The sequence below is a fragment of the Lathyrus oleraceus genome, chromosome 2 (assembly GCF_024323335.1).
Source record: "Lathyrus oleraceus cultivar Zhongwan6 chromosome 2, CAAS_Psat_ZW6_1.0, whole genome shotgun sequence".
Classification (NCBI taxonomy): domain Eukaryota; kingdom Viridiplantae; phylum Streptophyta; class Magnoliopsida; order Fabales; family Fabaceae; genus Lathyrus; species Lathyrus oleraceus.
In genome coordinates, this window is record NC_066580.1 from 174,240,082 (window position 1) to 174,257,189 (window position 17,108).

Sequence of the window (17,108 nt, forward strand, 5' to 3'; positions counted from 1 at the left end):
CAAAACAATCAAGACTGAACACTTTATCCATTTGAGAGATGAAATTGGTGTTATTGGTTTTGATTAGCTGAATATGAATTAAGGGATGGTGTTATATATAATTCAGATTCATTTAAGTTGCATTTAAGATTAATTTGAATTTCATTTGTCTGACTTTGATTGTATAAATACTTAATCTAGTTCAGTTGTGACAAAATTTGATATTCAATTTTTCATCCACAAAGTTAGTTGCAATTTTCTCTCTATTTCTCTTCCATCATTTTTTTCATCTTCAACCTTGTGCACCAATAACTTTCACTTCAGTTATCTTATAAAATTAAGGGGTAAAATGATTTTGAGTTTATTAAATCTTATATTGATTGCTTATTTCACTAAACCCTATAATGAATATATAACTTCTCAAAATTGGTTAGAAAAATAATTATATGAATAATTGTGTTATATTTGAAGAACAACTTATATTGATTAATGATTTTGAAGCATTCTAAAACTTATAACTCATCTCACACTCTTTTATAGTTAAAATATCTTTAATATTTCAAGTTATTTATTCAACACTTTCTTTTCTACTAATTCATTCTTGAAATCATAAGATTTGATGCTTTGAAAAATAAACAAATATGGAAAAAGTTGAATGAAAATTAGAAGTATTGGAGAGATTTTAACGATAAAATAAGATAAATTATGAGTTGCAGAATGCTAGAAGATCATTAATCAATGTAAGATAAAGTTCATATATAATATAATTTTTCATATGATTATTTCCAAAATCAATTTAATAGGTTTATGTTCAAAAAGGAATTAATGAAACAAACAATCCATATTAGATATAATAAACTCAACTCGACGGAAAAATACGAGAGACGCACAAAGAACAACAACAACAAGAATGACATCAAGAACAACATCAACAATAATATCAACAACAACATCAAGAACAAAAACATACACAAACAACCTTTAGGATTTAGGGTCTCAACAACAATAACAACAACATCGACAAAAATAACATCAATAATAACCACAAAAACAACAAGAAAACCTCTAGGGTTTCAGATCTCAACAACACAACAACAAAAATATGACAACAATATGAGTAGCGATGTTTGATGTACCAGATCTATGAAGAAGAAGTAAAAAAATGATTTGAATCTCTGAAGAAAAAACGAGAGTACTAAACACATAACATCTTCATATTGAAGATGATATGTGTTTATTGCTCTCGTTGTTTATTGCTCTTTTGTTAAGGGCTCTTCGTTAAGGTTCTGTTTGTGTTGTTTAGACAACTGAAATTGAATGTTATAAGCTAAAGTTATATATATATATATATATATATATATATATATATATATATATATATATATATATATATTATATATATATATATATATATATATATATATATATATATATTATATATATATATATATATATATATATATATATATATATATATATATATATATATATATATATATATATATAAGTGAAAATATTCACCTCTGTTGGAAAGAACATCGAGGTGAAAAGTGACATATTTTTATATTGAAATAAAATATTCAAGAATGTGCCACATTTTTAATTAGATAAAAATATAAACTAAAGCTGATGAGATTTGAAGCATGTAGACCGAATAAGTTTACCCCTTGATTTTCCAAATAACCGACAAAATATATTGTAAATTTTTTAACAAAAAAAAGGGCACTTTCAGGAATTATACCTCAATTTTTCGGTATGTACCATGAAATCATTGTCATAAAATGTATTATTTGTAGTAGTGTATTCTTCATTATAATCAAGAAGGGATACAGGAAGACTAACAAGTAGATATTTTTTTTATTGTTTATTCATAATTTATTATTTGTTATTATTTCTAAGTGTTTCTACATGTGCGCCGACTGATGGTGCATAAGGTGAAAAAGATGAAGATGAAAGAAGACAGAGAGAGAATAACAAATTCTAACAAACTTCCACTACTCTGCTAAAACGGTTACACATAGAAATTGGTTGTACACACACTACACTATAATATTCAGTGGATACAATTGTTACTATAATACTATATATACACAAATAATAATTCCACGTAGACAACATGCTAACCTACACTAGCTAGGTTAAGCTTAACAAAACAAATACTAGTAATGCTGAAAATGAATTACTTCTAACATCATCCCTTAATTCATAATCAGCTAATAAAAACTAACAATACCAATTCCATTCCTCAAGTGGAGAAATTGACCAGTCTTGATCGCTATAGTCAGAACATCTGCCAGCTGCTTTTGGGTGCTACGGTGCATAACTTTTAGCACTCCATTCTGAACCCGACTTCTCAGGAAATGATACTTAGTCTAAATATGTTTGCTTCTCCCATGCAACACTGAGTTCTTGGCAAGGTTGATTGCAACTTGTTATCAATCATCAACTTCAGAGGCTCGTTTACCTTGATCTTCAAATTCCGCAGTAAATTCAAAAGCCAAACAACTTGACATGCAACCACAACACCTGGAATATATTCAGCTTCATAGTTTGGCAAAGTAACAACTGGTTGCTTCTTGGAACACCAAGAAATATGACTTCCAGAAACTTAAACAAGTATCCAGAAGTATTTCTTTCGTCAACCCTGTCTCCACACCAATCAGAGTCTGAGTAATACATCAGCTCTGGATTAGTCTTTTCTCCATAAGGGAACATAACTCCATACTTTAGAGTCCCCTTTATATACCTCAGAATCCTGACAGCAGCTTGGTAATGATACCACTTTGGCTTACTCATGAACCTACTAACAATTCCAATTGCATAGCAAATGTCAGGTATGGTATTACACAAATACCCCAGAGAGCCAACCACCTGATTGAAATTTGTGGCATCTACATCATCACCTTCAGAATCAGAATCCAATTTGTGATTTGTTTCTGATGCTGTGACAACAACCTTCCAATTTAGCAAGTCAAATCTCTTCAAAATCTCAAGTTCACACTTCATGGCCTTTAGTCACACTTTCTTTTTGAGAGCTTCTTCAATACTCACTAGTTTAAAGTCTTCTAACATGACACACTGAACGGCTTCTCCTTCATAGTCTAATTCAATATCTTGCAGCATGTTAAAATTTGCAAATCTTCTTGGTATTTGTCTAATTCTTTGTAGCCTATGAACTTGTTCAGAATCTCCTTCGAACGCTGGAACAATATCAGATGTTGGAATCCCATAAGTACCACCTTCAGAGGCATGACCACCTTCAGAGTCTGAAATATTCGCAGAGTTTGGATCTCCACCAGAGTCTGAATCACCATCAGAATATGGATCAGAATCAAATTCATCTTCATTATCAGACTCACCTTCAGAGTCTTCTTCATCTTCAGAGTCACCTTGAGACTCTGAATCATCTTCAGCTTCAGAGTCATCTTACGACTCTGACTCATCTTCAGAACCCTTAAATCCTGACTCTTCTTTAGAACCTTCAGACTCTAACTCATCTTCTGATTCTGACTCATATTCAGAATCAAACTTGACTTCAGATTCAGAGTCATCTTCTGACTCAGACTCATATTCCGAATCAAAAAATGTCAATTGCATAAGTTCATCATCATCAGATTCATAAGCCATCAATAACATAGGTTCATCATCATAATCTCCTCTGGGTATGTTTGCTTCTTCTGAATTTCATTCCTTTTTTGACCAACAATGCTTAGCAAAGTGGCCAAACCTATTACAATAGTAGCATTGAACAATTCTCTTGTCAAGTTTCTCCCTTACCTTCCGATGTTTCTTCTCATCGGGATTTAAGGCTTCAGACTCCTGAGACCTACCATGTTTTTTTCTTGGCCTCTGACCAAGATTTCTTCTGGTCCTTCTTGACAAAAGAAGTCTTTAGAGCTTGTTCTACCTCTCTCTCAAAGGTTCTTTCAGTCAAACACAACTCTTGCGCCTCTAGACTACTTTACAGCTTTTTAACTCTCATGATGCTCAGATCCTTAGAACGTTCAATTGCTACAATGATGTAATCAAATTGAGGAGTAAGAGATCTAAGTACCTTCTCAATGATACTTTCTTTATAGAGATTTTATCCACACAAATTTATCTCATTTGTAATCAGAATCACTATGGAGATGTAGTCAGATACATTCTCATTGTTCTTCATACTGAGATTCTCATACTGCTTACGTAAATACTAAAGCTTTACCTTATTCACTAATGCATCATCGTCGTAGTACCGTACTAATGTGTCCCACACAGCCTTTGCCATCGTCGAATCAACAATTTTCTCAAACACATTCACATCCACACACTGATGGATGTAGAACAATGCCTTCTGATCCTTCTTTCTTCGATCACGCTGAGCATTTCTCTGCTCGTCCGTTGCATTTTCTGGAAGTGCAACCAGAACGTAACCGTCGTTGACGAGATCAAAAACATCTTGAGTGCCAAACAACACACGCATCTGAATCATCCAACGATTCCAGTTCTTGCCATCGAACACTGGAAGCTTGATACTCAAATTTTCATTTCCGTTTATCTTCAATCTTATGCAAAACTCAGATCTCACCAAACACTAGTGTTTCCCAATCCCGCAGAATCAAGAAATGTGATTATGTTACGATTCCAATCAAAAGTTCAACACAAACTTAAGAAACACAATCAATCACACAACGCCTCACCATTCACTCGTGTTTCCTTGTGGATCTGAACTAGAGTTCTAGATACCAATTGTTGTTGCACAAGGTGAAAAAGATGAAGATGGAAGAAGAGAGAGAAGAAAAAATTCTAAGAAACTTTCACTACTATGCTAAAATGGTTACACATAGAAATTGGTTGCACACACACTGCACTACAATACTTAGTGGATACAACTGTTGACAACTACAACACTATATATACACAACTAATAATGTCACGTAGGCAACATGCTAACCTACACTAGCTAGGTTAAGTTTAACAAAATAAATACTACTAATGTTAAAAATGAATTACTTCTAACACCGACCAGTGTTATACTAACAAGTATTATTATTTCAACTTATAGATGTTTAACGATCATATATTTAAAGACGTTAATTCATGTTGTGCATTTTACTTCCTTTAAATTTATGATTTAACATACTAATTTTGTCGGTTGACTGTTTTTTTATTTGATGTAATAATATATAAAATATATTTCATTTTAGTTTTGATGTAATAATATATAATTTTAGTTCATAACATATGGTATTTTGATTTTGATTAAGTATGTTATTCGGACCGAGCTAATGTATGTCGTATGTCGCAGACAGAGCTAATGTTTGGAATCTATCCTAGTACACATTCCCGTTTTGTAAGAAAGAATACTTAAAAATGTGTGCAGAACAAAACAAAAACAGGACAAAAAGTAATGCATTGTTATAACATATTTTTCTCCATCACATATTATTGATTAATTAATATTCATAATATTAGTATAAAACCTATTTTCCCCCTATACTTAGATTATGTACTACAATATTCATGAGTGACAAAATGGCTTCACCTATTTTGTGGTTATCATGAAGTTTGTGTGGGACAAATCTAGCCAACAATATTGACAATTCAAAAGTAAGACTAGATAGCAAAACCAATCAAAAACACCAACAACAACATTTCTTGCAATCATGCGATGGAGTGATGACTTTGAGGCAGTTCCGTTTCTCTACTTTTCGTTTTTCTTGCTTCTTTAATCTCATCATAAAAGTAAGACACAAAACCCCAAAGAGAAAGCGCCAAAGCAACCCCTTTCTCTGCTTGAAAACTCTCTTTGTAGACAATAACAGCTAAAACTTCAGTTATGGGAAGAAACGCAGCAATTATAACACCAGACAATAAAGACGAGGAGCAAAAAATAACTCCAATCACTCCTAAGAAGAAAAACTGCCACATTATAGCACTCCACACTAACACAACATAGTACTTTGTTTCCCCTAGCTTAAACTCTCTTGCTTCTCTTGGAATCACCTTCAAAATTGCAACATAATTTATCAAATATTAAGTCAATTCAGTTGATAGTAGTACAAAATATCAATTTACAAATCTGCGCATTCGAATTCACATCATTTTATTTATTTACCTTTAAAGTGCTATAATAGACTCGAATACAAATATTATGATATGACATATCACATACACGTCGACACCATAATATAGTTAGATAAGGAAAGAGATATATCACCTTAAAATCATTGTCTATGAACATCCCAACAACACAAAACAAAGTAGCAAAGAAGCACATAACAAGCTGAATCTCCATAACAAGAGAATAACTAATAACTTGTTTACTCTTTTTATAAACCAACTCCATCAACGGCAAAACAAATCCATACAAAGCAGCCGAAGCCAATATCATCACAAAACCAATCACATACTCCTTACTCGACTCCCCAACAAGACGATCCCCACCCTTAGAGTTCAAAGCCAAAACCACACTTCCAAGCGTCAACAACACAATAGAATTAACAGAATACGCCGTAAACTTATGCTTCACAACCAGAAAAGCGAAAACGGCAGTGAAAGCTAAGTGCGAGGATTGGATTAAGGAAGAAGTCGACACCGGGAGACGCTTTATGCCGCAGGCGTAGAGGTAGTCGTCGAGACCGGTGAGGATTCCGATGACGGCGGAGGCGAAAAACAAAGGTGATTTCATTGAGACAAAGGTGTTTGGTCCATTAGGGTTATTGTAACGGTTGTGGATGTGAGAGATGGTTAACGGAATGAGGATTATTGGGAAGGCAGATGTCTCGAGGAAGCTTGAGAGCCAGACGCGGTTGCCGCCATGGATGAAGTATAGACGCATTACTAGTGGGCCACCGCATGTTCCTATGGCTAAGAGGATTGAGTTTAGTATTAGAAGGAGTTTCTTCATGCTTCTTCTTTCGTTTTCTTCTTCTTTTTCTTGGCTTATTCTTTCTACCATGGTTGCTTGATGATATTTTTGCGTTTCTTCTTCTTTTGTGTGTGTCTTAACATAAGGAAAGAAGAATGGATTTGAAGTGGTGACTAGTCAAAAGATTAGATATTTTCTGAGAATATTGTATATTGATAAAGTAATCATTGAGTGTCAATATCGAATCCACACTGTAATGTCTTTTTCAATAATAATAATCTTTTCCAAGTGATTATGGAGCCAATAATCATATATGATCATCGTTGCATTTGTTTGAGTCTTTTTATCGCATTAGACTCATTAGAGTCCACTTACTAAATGCTAATTTTTTCCAAGTGACTTATGCCGGTAATGTTTGATTTTCTCTTTCTCTTTATATCACTAATGTCTTATATTCATAGGCGTTCAAACTCAATCTAATTTTTGTTTCAAAACTATGTAAATCTTTGAATAGTACCGTAAAATTCATACCTAGTCGTCGTTAATTGCAATTAAATTCTATTTTTATCCTTCCAAAACTAACATAATTTATTTATAGAGTCATTTTAGTTTGTATTTTTGAGTTGCATCATTTTACTCTTGTAATATTCCCAATTCAAAATTAATGCAAAAATTAATATTCATCAAATATTACTCTATTTTCTTTAATTCTCTTTCATCTTCATCTTTCCCAATTTTCTTTTCTTCCACCCTTGTCAAACTTTCAATTTGAGTTTTATGTTCTAACATTTGGCATCAAGAGCCTGAGTTATCGATCCTAATCCGCTGCAACAATGCCAACCGTTTCCAATGATCGAATTCCCACCAATCTCCCGATTCTTGATTCGAAGAACTATGATAAATGGGCAAAACAAATGAGGGTCTTGTTTGGTTATCAAGAGGTGCTTGAGATCGTCGTCAATGGAGTTACACAATTAGAGACAGAGGCTACCGACATTCAAAGAGCTACACACAAAGAAGAGAAGAAGAAGGATTACAAAACCCTATTCTTGATTCATTCGTGTGTTGATAACGACAATTTCGAGAAGGTTGGCGATTGTGAATCGGCAAAGCAAGCATGAGAAATCTTGGAGAAAGCATATGTCGGTGCCGTCAAAGCGAAGGTTGTAAGGTTACAAACTTACAAGCAACAATTCGAGTTAACACAAATGGAAGACAAAGAAACGATCAACGACTACATTACGCGCATTACCCAGTTAGTTAATCAAATCAAATCTTGTGGGGAAACGATTCTTGAGCAGAATGTTGTATCGAAAGTATTGCGTTCGTTAACGTCGCGTTTTGACAACATAGTTGTGGCTATTGAAGAATCAAAGGATCTAACAACTTTGAGCAAGGATGAATTGCAAAGTTCGTTAGAGGCACATGAACAAAGGATGGATGAGAGAGGCTGATCGGAAAAATAGCAAGTGTACTATTTTTACCGATGTAGTAATAAGGAGTTTTATTTTCAAGTATCGATCTCAAGGATTGCGTAGGAAATACTTATTTTAATTTGATTCTATCAGAACAAAAAGATAATGGTTTGATTATTTTGGAATTTATAATAGTAAACACAAAAAGAGTAAAAATAATTGATTACGATAAAAGATGCTAGGGTGAGTGGTTGATGTAACCAATTATGAATTCAGTCGAGATTTCCTTAATACATATGAAACATTCAATCACCTAACCTCAGAATGTTCTTACTTAAGTCCTTAAGGAAGAAACTATTAAACTACCAATTCTTACTCAAATGTCCATTCAATTAAGCATTGGTTTTAATCATACATAATATCAAGGTTTACGGTGATTTACGAAAGTTACTAGTCCTAGATGATGCATTCATAAACCCAATTGTGTGAAAACCCTAACAATCACAATCCTGTTATTGAAAGTCATAGATCAATTTGTATTTGTCCGATACAACAGCATAATAACATCACACAATTGTATTGAAATAAGTAACATAGTAATCAAGAAATCATTTGTTCAAATTCATAACATACGATAACATCAGGACCACCCCCTAGCATCAGGGGGTTTTGCCTCTCATAGTACTTAAAGAATTCATAACGTAAAGGTTAGACATTACAAAGAATTAGGAGATTTTGATCTTCAATGGTTGATGCCTTTGAATCTCGCCGTCTTCGAATCCTCCGTAGTAGCTATCTTCTCCAATGTAATCTTTTCTTTCGTCCGTCAAAAAGTGCCTTCTTCTTTCTCTTCCAAGCCTTCTTATAGCTTAAGATGAATCTCTTCCAAGCAAAAGGTCCAAACTACCCTTAATGAGCAGAATCGGTTCACACAGCAAAAAGTAGGGTTTCCAAGTTGCGTCCAATCAACACGGCCGTGTGTGTACACACGGGTGCCCGTGTGTGCTCTCCAAAATGATTATTATCAGATTAAGTTACAGGGGCATCAACACGGGCCGTGTTCCTACACACGGGTGCCCGTGTTAACTCTCTGTTTTTCTGCCTGTCCAACAACACGGGCAGTGTTGTGGCACACGGGTGCCCGTGTTGAACTGCTGTCCAACAACACAGGCAGTGTTGTGGCACACGGGTGCCCGTGTTAATGCACTGTTTTAAACAACACGGCCGTCTGTCACCACACGGGTGCCCGTGTTGATCTCTGTTTTTCTTCTCCCATTTTGCTCTGCCTGATCAACAACACGGGCAGTGTTGTGGCACACGGGTGCCCGTGTTGACCTGCTGTTTCTTCATATTTTTGCCTTTCTGGGTATCCATAACTTCACCATTATTGCTTTTAAACCTGTGCAATGGCCTGTAACAATGACACTACCAAACGAAGCATAAACGAGATCTTTTTGACATAAACTTGTAATCGAATGCAATGCGATACCAAACCAACAAAACATGATAAATGACTCCGAAGCAACTAAAAACAACCATAAATCTTACCAAAGTGATGAAAATATGTCGGATTAACGGTGGGAATTCAATGGAAATGGTGACCGATCACAACCCCAAACTTGTCTCATTGCTTGTCCTCAAGTGATGTATTGAGTCCAAACAAAGGTCACCCCCGAATTCATTTTCCACAATGCAACCTAGTCTTTCACCATTTGTGTTCTTCCTTTCCAATCGAGTTTCAGGTCTCTCCGATTCAGGCAGTTTACCACATTTCCACATCAGAAACCTCGTCACCTGCAAGCTTTTCACACACTCACAACATCTCTCAGGGTTAGGTGTGTACACTCACAGCACAGTATGCAATACCAAACTCTTAAATTTGAATACATTCTAATGTCACGACAACAACAGATTCCACACACTTTACGAGGTCTTTTTGGGTTGTAACGGGGCTTGGGTACGGTGGGATAAACAAAAAAAATGGATAACAAAGGGTTTTGAACTCGACAGTCATGTTGTGTGATTTTTCTTTCTCTTTTTCTCGTGCATCACGTATACTCTGGGGGTTAATTTCACTCTTTTGACTCTTTTTCTACTCAAATTTTTCGAGCATTTTATAGGTGTTAGAGTCTTAAGTCTCGGCAAATGCATTTTTCTCTTCTTTTTTTTTTTAATAGAACATACATACTATTTTTCTTTTTGTCTGCTCTCTTATTATGCACTTGCCTTCTCTTTCAAGATTTCCACCCCAAACTTAGTTTTATTGCACATCTTGCAATTCACACAATCATACCAAGTTATGGAAAAAAATGAATAATTAAAAGTTAACAGGGGGTTTATGATGAATAATGCTTAATAGTTAACAGGGGGTTTATGATGAATAAAATGGCTAAGGCTCAACGGGGTTCACGAAGGGAAACATACAGATAGGGATGGTTAGAAAGGCCCTGGCTAAACAAACAACTTGCCTTAGTGTGTGTTGTCATGTTGTGACGTGTCAACAGGACATACGCAAAATTAGAGTGATAAAGTCATACATGGCTGAACTTTCATGCTGATATTTAGTGTTTGGCTTTTTGTGATCTCACCATGTTGGTTAGCTTGCAAGCTCTGAAGCCTCCTCGTGTTATGTGGTTCTTTTCTGACTTGGTTTTTCCCTACCGCTCTCTTGGTCTGGTGTCCCCAAATTGTGTCCGACTTATTTTCTCATGGTTGCATCAACTTCCGGGGTGCCTTATCAGAATAAGTATGAGGGGTGTCTTTCATCCACTATCATTGATCCCGGATTCGTCCAACCATTTCTCATCACTCTGTACACACAAGTAAACAACGAAAGCAAACAAAACAATACGACGACAACAAAACAAAAGCGATGGAAATAAAACATGAAAGGAAAAACCCCCCCACACCTGAACTAAACATTGACCTCAATGTTTAAATCCAGATACAAAGGGGACTCACAGCGACTAATGTTGGTTTACTGCACTTGTGTGGTTTCCTTCCATTTGGAGGTGTTTGTGACTTTGCCCTTTTAATTCTCCTCCTCCCCTACACAAAATTTTAGCACACACAAAGAAAAATAAAAACGCAATAAATTAGAAATCAAACGCGTGGGTTGCCTCCCACGAAGCGCTTCGTTTAACGTCGCATGGCTCGACGATTCATTTCCCTTATCATGGGGGGTATTTCAAGTTCAAAACCTTGTTGCACCTTTTGTCTACAACACAGACGTTGTCTCTTTTATCAGTGTGGACTCCTTTGTGCCACGATTCCTTTTTAACTATCCTTTCAATGTTCAGAATCTTTCCATTTCGGGTGGCTACTGACAGTGGTGAGCCTTTGATAGTATTCAATGTCCTGATTAAGCCTACTTGATACTGAGATTTTGTATCTTCCTCCATCTCCTAGTTTTCAATAGCATTCAATGTTATTTCCTTGTTGTGAACTTTCAAGGTTAACGTGCACTCATCCATGTCGTGCTTGCATCGACTCGTCTTCATGAAAGGTCGACCCAGAATGATGGGTGCCTCATTGTCTTCAGGTATGTCTAGGATTACAAAATCGACTGGGAAAGTCAAGTCCGCTACTGTTACCAGCACATCTTCAGTTATACCATATGCATCTTTTCTTGAGTGATCCGCAAACTTCAGATTGGTCTTTATATCACTGATGTTTTTAATACCCAGCCTGTGATAGACCGATAATGGCATCAGATTCACACTAGCTCCCGAATCTATTAGTACCTTTTTGAAGGTTCTTTCTTTGATTGTGCATGGTACTGTGACGGTTCCTGGATCCTTCTGTTTGTTAGGAATGTTCTGCTCCAGGGAGTTTGCATTATATTGTTCCTTACCAGATACCTGTTCTTCAGTGGTTGGTTTCTTTTCAGCCATTACCTCTTCCACGAATTTCTTGTACATGGGCATCCTTTCAAGTGCTTCAAACAAAGCCATATGACCCCCAATCCTTTTAAACATTGTCATGAATTTCTCCAAGTCCGACTCACTAGGTTCCTTCTTTGTCATTCTCTGAGGATAGGGCAACTTAATCACCGATTTAGTTTCTTTTGTAGTTTCTTCTTTAGTCGGCTCGCTCGGTGATATCATTTTTTTCTTTTTTGCAACCTTTTTCTCTGTCGTCGTGACAGTATTAACATTCTCCTGACCTCTCGGATTTTGAATTGTTTCACTTGGTAGGGAACCTGGTGTTCGAGAACTTGCCAGTTGCTGTGCTATCTGTCCCAACTGAACTTCGAGATTCCTTAGGGAGGCGGTGGTATTCTTCTGATTGTTTTTAGTCTCTTCTTCAAATTGCATATTTTGAGCTGCCATCTTTTCAATTGCAATCTCCCAATCTGCCTTCTTTGGGACTTGTTGTTGTTGTTGCAGATATTGGTTTTGATATTGGCCTTGTACCTGCTGTTGCACATTCCCCTTCTGATCTTTCCAAGCAAAGTTAGGGTGATTCTTCCACCCCGGATTGTAGGTGTTGGAGTAGGGATTGTTTTGCTTTAAAAACTTGATATCTTCTATCTGCTGTGGTGTTGCAAAGCAATGAACAGTATTGTGTGGTCCATTACAAATGCAACACACATCGTTTGGTGCCTGTTGTACTTGAGCCACTTTCTGAGCACCTATGTTTAGTGCCTTCAACCTTTTCTCCACCTCTGCAGCAACTGCTTCTTCAATTTTTACCTGTTTGTTTGTTTCAAGCTTCAAATCAATTACCGTAGATTTGCTTGACACCCTATCATACAACTCCAGATGCTCATTTGAGGCAATTTCTTCAATTATCTTCTTCATACCGGTGGCTGTTGCAAAGTTAGCTGAGCCACCAGCTGCTGAGTCAAGGATTTGTCTCGTTTGAATTCGAAGACCATTAACAAACATTTGTATCTGCTCAGTTTCATCCATGTTGTGAGTAGGACAAGCCACTAGGATTCTCTTGAATCTTTTATAGGCATATCCTAGTGACTCACCCTCCTTCTGCTTGAAGTTAAGGATCTCGTATCTTTTTCTCAATGACACAGATGCGGGAAAATATTCCTGCAAGAATGCTGTTTGCATCTGCTCCCATGTAGTGATACTGCCAGCAGGTAAGGAATGGAACCACTCTTCGGCTTCATCTGCTAAAGTGAATGGGAACATACGAAGCCTTATTGCTTCTTCGTTATGTCCAGGCATTTTCAGCGTTGTGCTCATAGTCAAAAACCTTTGGAGATGCTTGTTGGCATCTTCATTCACTCTTCCAGAAAAGGACCGCCTTTCGAGTTGATTAATTGTGCTGGGATGCAGCTAAAATTGTTCCACATTAACCGGTTGGTTGACAATTGTCATACGACCATCCGCAATGTTGTTTCCACCATAGTCACCGAGAAGTCTCTCTGGTGGTGGTGGTTCTGCAGCCATGACCTTGAAAGTTGTTTCTGCTTCTGAATCTGAATTCTCTGAGTGCACTGCAACAACTTTCTTCTCTGCTTTTTCTGCTATTTCCAGTTTTTCTCGCTTAGCTTGTCTTAGTCTAGCGCGAAGAGTTCTTTCGGGATCTGCGTCAAAAGAAAAATCCGCTGAGGCCTTACCTCGCATACACAAGTTAGACAAATATTAGAATTGACTAACAAGATTGTCACAGATAAAATTTTGGTTGACGAGCAACAAAATTTCAATAGAATAAAAATTAAAATAGGTATTTTGGCAATCCCCGGCAACGGCGCCAAAAACTTGATCGGAAAAATAGCAAGTGTACTATTTTTACCGATGTAGTAATAAGGAGTTTTATTTCCAAGTATCGATCTCAAGGATTGCGTAGGAAATACTTATTTTAATTTGATTCTATCAGAACAAAAAGATAATGGTTTCGTTGTTTTGGAATTTATAATAGTAAACACAAAAAGAGTAAAAATAATTGATTACGATAAAAGATGCTAGGGTGAGTGGTTGATGTAACCAGTTATGAATTCAGTCAAGATTTCCTTAATACATATGAAACATTCAATCACCTAACCTCAGAATGTTCTTACTTAAGTCCTTAAGGAAGAAACAATTAAACTACCAATTCTTACTCAAATGTCCATTCAATTAAGCATTGGTTTTAATCATACATAATATCAAGGTTTACGGTGATTTACGAAAGTTACTAGTCCTAGATGATGCATTCATAAACCCAATTGTGTGAAAACCCTAACAATCACAATCCTGTTATTGAAAGTCATAAATCAATTTGTATTTGTCCGATACAAAAGCATAATAACATCACACAATTGAATTGAAATAAGTAACATAGTAATCAAGAAATCATTTGTTCAAATTCATAACATGCGATAACATCAGGACCACCCCCCTAGCATCAGGGGGTTTAGCCTCTCATAGTACTTAAAGAATTCATAACGTAAAGGTTAGACATTACAAAGAATTAGGAGATTTTGATCTTCAATGGTTGATGCCTTTGAATCTCGCCGTCTTCGAATCCTCCGTAGTAGCTATCTTCTCCAATGCAATCTTTTCTTTCGTCCGTCAAAAAGTGCCTTCTTCTTTCTCTTCCAAGCCTTCTTATAGCTTAAGATGAATCTCTTCCAAGCAAAAGGTCCAAACTACCCTTAATGAGCAGAATCGGTTCACACAGCAAAAAGTAGGGTTTCCAAGTTGCGTTCAATCAACACGGCCGTGTGTGTACACACGGGTGCCCGTGTGTGCTCTCCAAAATGATTATTTTCATATTAAGTTACAGGGGCATCAACACGGGCCGTGTTCCTACACACGGGTGCCCGTGTTAACTCTCTGTTTTTCTGTCTGTCCAACAACACGGGCAGTGTTGTGGCACACGGGTGCCCGTGTTGAACTGCTGTCCAATAACACGGGCAGTGTTGTGGCACACGGGTGCCCGTGTTAATGCACTGTTTTAAACAACACGTCCGTGTGTCACCACACGGGTGCCCGTGTTGATCTCTATTTTTCTTCTCCCATTTTGCTCTGCCTGATCAACAACACGGGCAGTGTTGTGGCACACGGGTGCCCGTGTTGACCTGCTGTTTCTTCATATTTTTGCCTTTCTAGGTATCCATAACTTCACCATTATTGCTTTTAAACCTGTGCAATGGCCTGTAACAATGACACTACCAAACGAAGCATAAACGAGATCTTTTTGACATAAACTTGTAATCGAATGCAATGCGATACCAAACCAACAAAACATGATAAATGACTCCGAAGCAACTAAAAACAACCATAAATCTTACCAAAGTGATGAAAATATGTCGGATTAACGGTGGGAATTCAATGGAAATGGTGACCGATCAGAGGCGCCGACAAAGCCAAAGCGGAGATTTCTCTGCAAGCGCGTTTCAATGAAAAGAATAAGAGGTCGAAAGGAAAATTTTCGGCGAGAGGTAAATCAAATTTTCAGAATTTTGGTTCAAACGATTCTCAAAATTCAAAGCATTCGACGAGTGAAAAGGGTGAAAGTAGCTCCAAGGATAGTGGTCATAGCAATGGTTTTAAGAAGCGTGATGTGAGTAAGGTGCAATGCTACAAGTGCAGAAAGTTTGGACACTTTGCAAATTCGTGTCGTGGTAAATCGAATGAGAATCACAATAATGAAGCCAAGATTGCTAGGGAAGAGGTAGATGATGAGGACACACTTCTAGTAATGATCACGGAGGAGAGTTATGGTATTACGGATGTTCCGGGTAGCAGCCACAGTAGTGACAGTTTGCGGGACAACAGTTGTACCGTCCCGGAAAATAGCGAGAAAATGCATTCGGATCGAAGTGCATTGGTTACCGTTCGTGATGGAGTCCAAGGGAGAGATGAGTGGTACTTGGATTCCGGTTGTTCAACACATATGACGGGTCGAAGAGATTGGTGTGTGCAAATCAATCAAGCGACAAAAAGTAAAGTCAAATTTGCCGACGACACCACTTTAAGTGCCGAAGGGGTAGGAGATGTTTTGATCGGAAAAAGGAATGATGGACATTCAAGGATCAAAGATGTCTTGTATATACCGGGAATTAAGTGTAATCTTTTAAGCATTGACCAATTACTTGAAAGAGGATACAAAATTCGTTTGGAGGACAAGATTTTATGCGTTTTGGATTCAAATGGTGTGTTGATTCTAAAAGCGCCAATGACTGCCAATAGAACCTTTAAGGTTGAGTTAAAGGTTATGGAGCATCATTGTCTAGCTACCGCGGAAAGTAGAGATGAGTGGTTATGACATTACCATCTTGGTCACCTTAATTTTATGGATCTAAGAAAGTTGCAACAAAGTGAAACGGTAACGGGGCTGCCACACATTAGTATTCCAACTGAATTGTGTGAGGAATGTGTGAAGGCTAAACAACACAAGAATGTGTTTAGCAAAGATATGGGTCGAAGAACCAAAGGCTTACTTGAGGTGGAATGTTCCGACGTTTGCGGACCGATGCAAGTAGAGACTTATGATGACAATCGATATTTTGTTACGTTCATTGACGATTTTAGTAGCAAGCTTTGGACATATCTTATCAAGAGAAAAGATGAGGTATTTGGAGTTTTCAAGAATTTCAAATCCATGGTGGAGCACCAAAGCGGTCGGAAGCTCAAAATTCTCAAAACGGATGGTGGAGGTGAGTATACCTTTAGTGAGTTTGGGAAGTTTTGTGATCTTGAGGGAATTGTACGTGAGGTGGTGCCTCCGTATACGCCTCAACAAAATGGGGCTGCCAAGAGGAAAAATCATACAATAATGAACATGGTGCGTAGTATGCTTTGTGGGAAAAATTTGCCTAAGGAATTGTGGGGTGAGGCCGTGTATACAACCACCTACTTGTTGAATAGGTGTCCCACTAAGAAGCTGGAGAAACTTACACCGGAAGAGGCTTGGAGTGG

The 17,108-nt window shown here is 37.0% G+C and overlaps 4 protein-coding genes across 4 annotated transcripts; 1 reads left to right on the plus strand and 3 right to left on the minus strand.

Annotated features, from left to right (window-relative positions):
- Window positions 1-2,469: 2,469 nt before the first annotated feature.
- On the minus strand, window positions 2,470-2,985 carry LOC127122488 (uncharacterized mitochondrial protein AtMg00240-like). The gene has a single exon (XM_051052813.1). The coding sequence runs from the start codon at window positions 2,983-2,985 to the stop codon at window positions 2,470-2,472; it is 516 nt and encodes a 171-aa protein (XP_050908770.1).
- Window positions 2,986-2,994: 9 nt separating this feature from the next.
- On the minus strand, window positions 2,995-3,606 carry LOC127122489 (lisH domain-containing protein C1711.05-like). Its single transcript, XM_051052814.1, has 2 exons — window positions 3,459-3,606; window positions 2,995-3,377 (listed from the first exon to the last, which is right to left on the minus strand). The coding sequence occupies exons 1-2, from the start codon at window positions 3,604-3,606 to the stop codon at window positions 2,995-2,997; spliced, it is 531 nt and encodes a 176-aa protein (XP_050908771.1).
- A 1,767-nt stretch (window positions 3,607-5,373) lies between these two features.
- LOC127118726 (purine permease 3) lies at window positions 5,374-7,132 on the minus strand. Its single transcript, XM_051048982.1, has 2 exons — window positions 6,179-7,132; window positions 5,374-5,964 (listed from the first exon to the last, which is right to left on the minus strand). Exons 1-2 carry the CDS (start codon window positions 6,917-6,919, stop codon window positions 5,623-5,625), a joined length of 1,083 nt encoding a protein of 360 aa, XP_050904939.1. The 5' UTR covers window positions 6,920-7,132; the 3' UTR covers window positions 5,374-5,622.
- A 905-nt stretch (window positions 7,133-8,037) lies between these two features.
- On the plus strand, window positions 8,038-16,455 carry LOC127122490 (uncharacterized). The gene is made up of 2 exons (XM_051052815.1): window positions 8,038-8,243; window positions 15,540-16,455. The coding sequence occupies exons 1-2, from the start codon at window positions 8,038-8,040 to the stop codon at window positions 16,453-16,455; spliced, it is 1,122 nt and encodes a 373-aa protein (XP_050908772.1).
- Window positions 16,456-17,108: the final 653 nt, after the last annotated feature.